This window comes from Polistes fuscatus, unplaced genomic scaffold, assembly GCF_010416935.1.
Source record: "Polistes fuscatus isolate 324 unplaced genomic scaffold, CU_Pfus_HIC Scaffold14, whole genome shotgun sequence".
NCBI lineage: Eukaryota > Metazoa > Arthropoda > Insecta > Hymenoptera > Vespidae > Polistes > Polistes fuscatus.
Window position 1 is genome coordinate 4,564,117 of NW_025113042.1, and position 10,976 is coordinate 4,575,092.

General features: G+C 29.4%; 2 protein-coding genes across 4 annotated transcripts; both read right to left on the reverse strand.

Moving 5' to 3' along the window:
* Positions 1-259: 259 nt before the first annotated feature.
* Positions 260-1,444, reverse strand: LOC122514280. The gene is made up of 5 exons (XM_043631007.1): positions 1,297-1,444; positions 1,067-1,229; positions 885-1,003; positions 641-799; positions 260-539 (listed from the first exon to the last, which is right to left on the reverse strand). Exons 1-5 carry the CDS (start codon positions 1,378-1,380, stop codon positions 300-302), a joined length of 765 nt encoding a protein of 254 aa, XP_043486942.1. The 5' UTR covers positions 1,381-1,444; the 3' UTR covers positions 260-299.
* A 2,396-nt stretch (positions 1,445-3,840) lies between these two features.
* Positions 3,841-8,769, reverse strand: LOC122514275 (cholinesterase). Of its 3 annotated transcripts, none has more exons than XM_043630997.1 (13): positions 8,297-8,769; positions 7,762-8,051; positions 7,563-7,692; positions 7,334-7,487; positions 7,086-7,263; positions 6,611-7,017; positions 6,338-6,528; positions 6,065-6,251; positions 5,888-5,993; positions 5,617-5,812; positions 5,423-5,538; positions 5,142-5,170; positions 4,738-4,949 (listed from the first exon to the last, which is right to left on the reverse strand). In XM_043630997.1, the coding sequence occupies exons 1-13, from the start codon at positions 8,576-8,578 to the stop codon at positions 4,915-4,917; spliced, it is 2,301 nt and encodes a 766-aa protein (XP_043486932.1). In that variant the 5' UTR covers positions 8,579-8,769; the 3' UTR covers positions 4,738-4,914. The 3 variants fall into 3 exon arrangements, with proteins under 3 accessions (XP_043486931.1, XP_043486932.1, XP_043486933.1); XM_043630998.1 differs by having other exon boundaries at positions 4,806-4,949; positions 5,413-5,538; XM_043630996.1 differs by lacking the exon at positions 5,142-5,170 and having other exon boundaries at positions 3,841-4,949.
* Positions 8,770-10,976: the final 2,207 nt, after the last annotated feature.

A 10,976-nucleotide genomic window follows, 5' to 3' on the forward strand; every position in this document is an offset into this window, starting at 1 on the left:
TTTATTTTTTTTTTTTTTTTTTTTTTTTTTTTTTAATCAATGTGCAGTAACGATCGTAAACATACGGACAAATGTTTTGTCGTAAAACGTAAAAACCATCTTGAGTGATATCGTGTAACGAAAGTCGACCGGTGAATGCAAATTTGGCTGGTAAATGAGAATTAAAAAGGGTTTCTATGCAGGTATCCCATGAAGGTATAATTCTTGTGGATGCACGATTATTTAACATGCTAAATGATTATATTATTTGTACTATACAATTTAATTTTATAATATATTTCAAACGTGATTAACACTTACTATGACAAATATTTAGTTTGTACGAAAACATTTGCCAAAACTGGATCGACGCATAACAATTGAACCAATTGAACTGCAACATTTCTTATCGGGATAGAATGCACATCTGATAGTAAATGATGTAATCTAGATGGACCGTGAATTTTAAGAAATGCATCCCTTCCAATTTTATCAATACAAAACATCGAAAGGGCTTGACAACAAAGTACTTTGAATTCGTCCATGGTTGGACAATCTATCTAATGAATTTAAAAAAGAACGATAATTTATTTAATATATTAAAATTTAATATTTATTAATAATATAATTTAAATATTTAGGATGATAAAGATAAACGTACCTCGAATGGTGTACACAAAGCATCTATGGTGTCGACTTTAATTACTAAATTTCTCAATGTTGGATGACGTGCTATAGCAATTAATGCTTGAACAGCTATCAATTGGGTTTCTAATAGTATTTTTTCATATGGTTGTTTGATTAACCATATTAAATATTGCTAGAAATAACAAAATTATCATTCTTACTTTTAATTAATTTTTAAGGAAATATTTTTCTATATTTTTTATATCATTCTTATATACTTCGCCATGAAGTTTTAAGAAATTTTTACAATTTTCGACATTGTAATTGCATAATTCATTAAGTGCAAACATTGCTGCATTCCTCACATCCCATTTTAAATTATCGTTCTTTAATATACCTAATCAAAGATGTAAATAAATTTCATGATAAAAATCTTAAATATTGATTACGAAAAGCATACCTAGAATATCTTCGATAACATTTTCGGTAGATAACTTTTCAGCAGCGGGACCGTATAAAACCATTTTACCAATTCCATAACAAATGGTATAATACATATCAGGTTGTACAGTTTCTTGTAACGTATTAATCAGATGATCAATAATTCCATACATATACAATGACTTTAATAAAATGAGAAAATTAAATTAATATCCCTTAATAGATAATAAATCTACGAAAATAAAGAACCTTTCTGCCAACAGGAATATCAGCAAGATGAATAATAACATCAAAAGCATCCGCAAACAATTTTGAATTTAGTGTATTTTCCATATACTTATAAATCCTTTGAGTACCACCAATACTATCCAATAATTCGACCGTCTTATGATTATCCGAGGCCAGGCTGAGTAGCTTCAATACTTCGGAGTGCAAGTCATGCCAATCGTCATTCTAGACGAATTACGTGACACTACTACTAATAGCTATAAGGATTGTCCTACAGAGATTTCTTACATCCAAAAAATTTAATAATGCTTCTAAACCCTTAGTTTCTCGGAAAATATTCTGCATATACTCATCCTTGTTCCTTGCCAATAGATCACCTATTACGTTCAAGGCTAATTGTTGAATCTCTGGATAAGGTTCTTCCAAAAGTCGATAAATCATAGGAAAATTAAAATTCTAAATATGAATATTTATTTTATAATAATATATTATTATTTAAAAATGTTTCAATTGCAATAATATATATTTTTTTAATTACTTGAGCGTTTATAATCTCTTGCGCGCCTATTGGATCTTTTATCAGATTGTATATTATTTCTATATTATTTTTCTTAACATCAGGATCTGTCGATTGAATTCTTTCGTAAAGAAAATTCATATTCGGACATTGTTCTAACAGTCGAGCAACTCCATAGATGTCTTTGGATAATTCAGCGAGTATCAGAGAAGAAAATTCTTGCATGAACAAGTCCTTTTCATTGATTAATACTTTTGCGAAGTGAGATATATAATAATCGGATTCCAATAAAAAATTTCTGACACATGGTACTGCTGTCATTTCAGCTAATAATTTTGCAGCGAATCTGTGTATTGTTATTATAAATATATGAATATTATTATACTTCGAAATACTGATTTTTTTTCTATATAGTCTACGAAATGAGATAGACCTTCGTGTGAATAAATCTTGATGATTAATCAAAGGTATTACACTTTTGACGATATTAAGATCAAAAAGTATGTGTATATTTTCTTGAGATTTTGTAGCGTATTTGGAAAGTGCAGCCGCTGCATTTAAAAGAATCGTATTTTCCTGACATTGCAAAAGTAATATGGCTGTACCAGGATATTTCACTTCGAGATGCATAGGATCAAATCTATGTTTCGATTTCTCACCACGATCTTCTCTCTTTCGGCCTGTAGATAAAGGTTCCTAAATAGCGAAACCAAATTAAAATAATTAACATAAATATGATATGCATGCTAATATATTTTTATTGCATATGTATACTCTTAGTTATAGCTCACTTCTGTATCTGTAGAATCCATTTTAACAAATCAAATCAAATTTTATGCATATAAAATGAAATTCAAATTTTAATTTTCATATTCATTATGTTAGAAAGTTAATGTAAGCATTAAAAAGAAAATAGAAAGTTTTCTAATCGTCATATGTTCTAAAAAAAATGAAAGTTCATTAGATATTCATTGATTGAGATAAATTTAATGCATTCAAATATTTGAAATAATGGCGGCTTTTATAATTCGGCGCATGTGCAGTAATCGTAAAAGTGACGGTAGATTTGAATGGGTTTCTATATCCTTCTTTCTTCTCTCTCTTCTCTCTCTCTCTCGGTATAGTAAAAAACTTATTAGTTTTTATAAATTTAATTTATTATTCAATGTGTTTAACATTCTTTTACTGTATTACTTATTTTACTTTTCATTTTTATTCTATTTTATATTTTCTATCTCTTTGTATATAAATTACGAAACAATCTAGTATACAAAATTAAAATAAAATGAAAAACATGTTCATAAATATATATGTCTTATTAATACTTTTGTTCATAGGCAACAAGAAAAATCTTCCAACGCAAAATATACTTATCAATATTACAATGCGTAATGTCAATAGTAATGAGATCGCTAATGGTAAAATAATGGTTATGTTAATCATGAAGTTATTTGTTGAATTAAAAAATATAAATAATATTTATGAAAATTATTCGAATAGACTAACATCTAGGAATCTATTTTTTTTTATGTGTAATGCATTACACTTTTACATCGAAGGCAGCATATATTTTAAAAATATTACTATGATATAAATAATGCATTTGTGATAGGTACCTTGAGTCAAAATGTGTACGTAGTAAATGTACTACTCTCTCTCCTCTTGTTCTTTAAATAATTAATATAATTAACTTATTTTAAATAGTATAATCATTTCAAATATATCTCTAAGAATACTATACAAAATCATTGTACATATATTTTCATATGTATCTCTTTTATACTCTTATATTTCTATTAAATGAAAAAATATATAATTTAAACATAGCACATGTAATAAAAGATGAATAAAAGTCATCGTGTTTGCAATATTGCAGTATATATAAATATATCTGACGCTTAATCTATTATATATATAATTATATATATATATATATATATTACAAATAAAAATCTCATTTGAGTGGTAAAAGTAAACTCTAGTAAAAAAAATCTTTATATATCGTAAGGCACCGGATCTTATTAGCATCGAATAAAATTCTAATGAACTTTGATTGATATACTAGAAGAAATTGTTTTTTTATCAAAAGTTTGTACAATCTTCTGTGCTTGCGTTCTTAATGAGGTATATTCCCCACACCCACACAACTACGAGTTTTATATATAAATTTAAAATATTTAAATGATAAAATTTTTGAATAAAATCAATAATCTTTTTTACAAGATAGAAATATTTCAATAATTATTATTGGACATATATTATTACGTCCATATAATTAGGCTGAAGTACCTTTTGATATATACATTGTACCAGAATATACATATATTTTTCTACACACATTTCTAGAATATAGTGGACGGATAAATTGCAGTCAAGATAATAATATTTTTCTGCAAAGTGTATATAAAATACTATATCTTACTAAATAATGGTAAAAGTTTATGGTAAAATTAATCTTTTGATTCTCTAAGGAATGTCTTGTATCCGATAACATTTTTAATCATTCTTATCAAGTACCATAAATTGATGTTAGAACCTTTATAAAAAGTATTCACTTTTAGCTATTATTACATCAGTTCTTAACAGCTGCATCTTGAGAAGGTTCTTATGGCACATCATGCTTGTTCATATTTTCAGATAATATTTCTTTAATTTTCTCTTAAAAAAATAGTCTTTAGATCTTTATATAATTTTTTAAATATCCTGAATTTTGAATTCAAAGATTATTTTTATATATATTATAATATGTTTAAAACCGGGGCATTGTCGAAACTATTCTGATTAAACGGCTGTTTGTGGTACACCTTGTACCAAATGCGTTTTACTTTTACTTTTAGGCAGTGTAGATTGACTCGCAGCTTTATTGAGCTTAGGCTTACCATTTGGTGAGCTCGTAACAAATCCTTCCGATCGCATATCTTTTAAAGATACATTTGAATTACTTCTTAACGATGGCGTAGAACTGAATTTTCTATTGTGCGCTAAACGTTCTTGCAATCTAGCTTCATTTTGCCGTGGTACTCTTGTTTTCGGCGGTAGATCTCTATACTCGTAAATATTTTCTTTGGAAGCACGATTTAAATTCTCAATTCCTTCCGACGAATGTTCATCCTCTCGTATCATCAAAACGTCTCCGCTATAGTAGTGATCAGATTGTCTGTAAGAAAAGGTTGAAAATCTAATTTATGTATATCACTTTTAATATATACTACAAAACTTAATTTTACTAATTCCAAAAAGATCATATATTTATTTTACAACAGTGATATAAATACTAATACTGTGTAAACCAATGCATAAGCAAATCAAATTTACAATGTCATGCACAATTTTAGATTTTTTAAATTACCTGCACACATCCTGGCAGCTAATGTTTTGCTGCATTAACATATCGTAAATAAGGATAGTGTTAATAATGTGAATTATACAATTAATAGTGAAATATAATTCCAAATATGTACATAAGAGTTTGATAAAACTGTGCACAATACTATTATATTTAATGATATATATTGTTAATGTAATGAATAAATACCAGAACCAATTTCCCCATGCACTACAAATCTATGGAGTTTACGTCACCCAGTTAAATGTAGTCACATGGATTAGGTTCTGTTTACCTTTTCTTACCTTTTGGCATTACGCCAAAGCATACAGCAAACTACTGAGACTACTATTAGTAATAAACAGGCAGTCGACATCGACCAAAATGCAATTTGCAAAGGTTGCTTAGGCTCCCACCAGTACTAAAATAGAGAATAATTCATAATATAATATATATACAATTTTATAGATATTTTTATATATTATTAAATTATAAATACCTCAGTAACAGGTGGATACGTTGGAACAAGTCTACCGATAACCGTTGGTAAATACATTGACCAAAATGCACTTTCGGTTTGACGATAATTTATCAAAATTGAACTGTTGAATGTTGTGTTAATATTTAGATATTTTAATTGGCCATATTTAGCAACGTCGAAATGTAATCCCAAAATCTGTGAAGGAGTTGGACTTCTGAAACAGTATATAGGAAAATTAACTTTAAAACATGCACGTATACATTGTTTTGTGAAAAGTAATGATACGTACCCGTATCGTGCAAAATTAGAATATGCCCTCAAAAAGAAACGACTCATATTACGATCACTATCAGTCCACATATCCCTTTTTAGTCTCCACTTCTCAGGGAAAAATTCTACATTTGAAAAATTAGAATTAGTATGTTATTATAAAAATAATCTAAAGAATATATATTCATACACATACCAACATCCATAAAAGGTGCACCAGTTAGCCAAAGTAATTCCGTATCATGAGGTACTCGTCTCCAGTGTGGCAGTTTAAAGGCTTCTGTAGTCGTATTTAAAACGTACAAATAAGTAGGCACGTGTTTCTCTACTAATAATTTAGCTATTTTATCAAAAGGTGCAACGTAATGAAAATCAGATAAAAGCTGAAACATAATTAAATTAAAATGACTTACTAGTGACACACATACATGTACCAAATTAAATCTAATAATTATTATTAGATACATACATTTACATATTGATCACGAATGTGTGTGACATTCAATGGATCTGGCCAATACGTGTACATGTATTTTATAGCTTCATAAACACCTTGTGGATTAAGAGTGTAGTTATAACGCAGAACTAATTCCCAAACTTTTTGATCGAACAATTCTTTATCTATTATATAATCGTTCCTGGCTAAAGTTTCATTGTTATCTAAAATTTAATATATATATAATAATATTATGAATAACGTAAAAGACAGATCATTGATAATAAAAATAAAAATGTAGATTACATAAAATATAAGCTGCTTCTTGAGTAGTAACACCTGCCATATATGCAAAACCTTCTTTATATTTTCCAGCTGTGATACTTTCTTCAGGAGTTTCTGCAAAGAAACGCCAATCGGAAGCTTTCCAATCTATGTATAAATTATCACGTGGTACTGTAAAATTAATATCTAATACAGGAGCCCACGGAAACATTCCAACATGTGGCTTTAATTCAGAGTTTCCTAATTCAAAGAAATTACGACCATCCTTTAAGCATTGCACTAATTTCCAGCTGCTCTCTATACTACAACCAAGCATTTCTGCATACACTCTTGATGTATTTTGTGCTCTATATTTATCCATTATTACTGCCCAATCGGCTAACGCTGAGCCCGATTGTGCAATAACTTTTGAAACCATATGTCGTGTTCTATAATAAAAGCAAATATTGAAAAACTATTTTATATAACAAGAAAAGTACATAGTTATAAAAATTACCTTGGTGCTACCATCAATAAACCTGCACTAGCTGCACCAGCGCCAGGTCCAAACAACGTTATAGAATTAGGATTACCATTAAAATGACCAATATTATCATAAACCCATCGTAATGCCATTGCTTGATCTAGTATACCATAATTTCCTGGACTATTTTCATCTCCAGTGCTTAAAAATCCTACAGCAATAAAAAAAAACAATATATGAATAAGCAGACGAATAATATGAGGTATTTATTATAAACTTACCAAGTGCTCCCAACCTGTAATTTATTGATACGACTACAACGTCATAAAAAGCTGCCAATATATGTGCTGGAAATAAATTACTTGCACCATGGGTGAATTCACCTCCATGTATATAAAGCATTACTGAATAGGGCTGCGCAAGTCCTGAACCAATCTGTAACCAGGAAAGTTCATCGATTAATTCATACTTCCTTCATATATCAATTTAAAGATCATATTATAAACTTACATATGGTGAAAAGATATTTAAGTATAAACAGTCTTCGTCAACATCACGTATTCCTTTTGTAACTCCAGTATACGTACTAGGTTGAGGACATGCTGGACCCCAGTCGACAGCTTGTAAAAGTTGCCATCCCCTGAAACAAAATAAAAATTGAAATATCTATCTCTATTAATATAATAATTAATATCATCTCTATACAAACTTATGAGGCTTCGGTGGTTTAAAGCGACCTTCCTTTATCGGTGGCATAGCATAAGGTATTCCCAGAAACACATTAACATTTTTCGTAACTCTTTCAACTTGAACATTATAAGGCCTGTGTTGAGCATCTGGATCGTCATACAAATAAACTTTAAATCCCTGAACTTGTCCATAATTGGTAGTAACAAAAATATCAGTTTCTAAATTCTTCGAGTCTCGTCTTTCCTTTCCTTGAAGATCGCTTCGCCATCCACCGAGTATTCCTGGCAATGGTGTTCTAGGTGTCATGTCCTAAAATCATTAAATCTATTTTACTTAAAGTGATACCACTGTCCTATTTGCATTAAAGTGACTTTTAGCAATAGGACTTTGTTACAGTCTGCTGGTACCAATTTTAAACTGTCTTATTCATTTTGACATATTGATATACTGTAAATATAAGAAAAAAACGTCAAATAAATTTAATATAAAATATAAAAAGGAAAAGAAATAAAACACAAAAATGCTCTTTCGAAGGATTATAATAATTTACCCACCCCATAAAGATAACGATCCTCAGGAGATCTGGTTGGACCTCTGTAAATAGGATCCAGGTAGCTGGGTTGATACCCATATCTCCTATCTTTGTAGATATAGGTCTGGTACCCTGCTGGATTCGGTGGCACATAGACGCCATCGCGATTATAATATCTACTACCTTGGGATATTCTTTCTTCGCTGAGAACGTTTTGATGACACGTTTCAATGTAGAAACAAATGTAAACGATTAATAGAACGTTGTGTCTGTTTGACGCGTGCTGATTAAACGACGCGGCCATCTTTTTCTCCTCCACGTTTCTACACAAACGAAAAAGCGTCTATTTTCTCTCGATTCTTACAGGTGTGGTCGTTGTATGACGACTCGTGGGTGCGCGCGTGCGCGCACCATCCACTCAATGACCGTAGTAAGTTGTATATGCTTGCATACATAACTCACTTACTCACACGTTTTCAAAATGCTCCTATCGTGACATACTCCACAAGTGTGTTTTGTAAATAAAAAGAAAGGAGTCACGTGCATGCGCCCGCGTGAGCGCATGCGCACATCTTTTACGAAGGACTCTCGTTCTCGTCGAACAAAAGAAAGGGAAAGGGAAAGGTATGAAAGTATATAAGGGAATCCCAACCGCTCAACAGGATGTCACGTAAATATATTTTCTTTTGTTCTTATTTATATCTAAATATTTTTATGGCATAATTCGATTGATAATAATACGAATAGTCGTTCGTCGAGATACAATAGAAGAAGATTTATAACCAAGAATTATATATCAATGTTTTTAATAAAGAATTAAATTTCTGAAAGAAATCTTTATAACTTTTAAATATAAACAATTTTTTGGGACTCTCTGGATCAATTTTTTAATATAAAAGTACATTGAAAATGTTTTTAATAATTAATTATTTAAGAATTACTTGCTCCAGAAAATATAATTTATTTTAACTCTAGTAACAATTTATAATTATTTGGATATTTAAAATGTTCTATAGACTTTCAATAATAATATAAGATTATCCACGTTAATATGCAATGTTTAATTAGTGAGAAATTAATTATTAAAAATTTACAGTACTTCTTGTTGTGTTTTTTTTATCTATATATACCAAGTGCCACTATATATATATAAATGCCACTTTTGAATCAAAACTTTAACTTTTTATTTATTTTTATACTTACTTAAATATGTATATATTTGTTTAAAATTTTAAAAATTCACTTGTTAGGAGGAAAAAATGAAATCTTTCTCGTTGAACGTTTGTTGAGAAATGACGCGTTCGACGATCAAAGCGTCACTGACTTCTCGAGAATGAATAGTCACCCACGCATTCATTTACTAGAAAGATTTTTCGACACAAATACACATTTATAATAGTTTCACTATCGCGAATATACACATGTACAAATAATTCTGTTTGTGGATAGGTAAATTGTAGCTTAGAACGTTCATCGGAAGTATTAATTGTGCACGAACAATCATTTAATGGAATGCACTCCCTTTTTTTATGACACACGATGCCTCATAGAATTTTCATGCCATTGATTAGATACCGATAATAGTAATCGATTGATAATAATCGCAAGATATACAATACGAAGTATGTATGTACGCGCACACACAAATACACTCATACGTTTCCTGTTAGATTTGATCATTTTTAAACAATTTTTTCATTGTGTTATACAAAGATAATCCCATAATGTTTAATAAACGTTATAAGAGTATCGTGTTATATAGGGTTCTATTATATTTTTGTTTTAATTTTTTTTAAATGCATTGGCAAAGGCTCGTTCAATTTAATGACAAGTTAAAAGAAGCGAACACTTTTTAACTTCGTCATAACGTCGGAAGAGAAAGGGTTGAGCGAGTAATTAACAGTACAGTCTTCTTAAATATGAAACATCTAATCGAGTATCATGTGATATTGATTCGTTTTCTTAAGAGATTGTTGACCAACTATTATACATAATGAGATATATTCATAATTGAATTAAAATCATAATGAAAATGTGTAAAGTGTGTCATTTAAATTGAAACGAATGTCTTCGTAATTCATGGTTTTATGATCATATTTTTAAAATAAAATGACCCCACCTGAAGAGTCGCAATTTACTTTAATTATATTATCACACGTAATATCATTTATATAATTTAATTTAATTTAATATAATAGAAGTTTGCCTTCCAAAGTAAATTATTTATTAATCAACTGTCATAGAATAGTTCAATCGTTAAGTAAAATGTAATAATTAGTCAAATTTATTTGAGATATATACCAAATTAGAGCAGATAATTAAGTTCTCCCTGTTAGTAAAATTTTAACCAAATTCTAAAAGTACCAAATATAATTACATGTAACTTGTATCATGTAAAAGAAATGCTTTTTATATCTATACTCTTTAACAGAGTGGTAAGTTCTTCAATTTACAGTAATTGGAAAATTTATTGCCATCACAGTTCTAGCTCGGATATATATGTTCTGTACAGTCGAAAGCAAAAATGACTGAATAGCTTTAATTATACGAGTACACGCGCACTATCATACTTTCTTCCAACTATAAAAATCGTCACGCTCGAAACAACGGGGTCGTTTTGAGATCTTGTATAGTTTATTTTTATCTAAAATCAAACTCTTACAATCCGAAATACTGAAATTCATGCGCTGTTTTTTTAATGA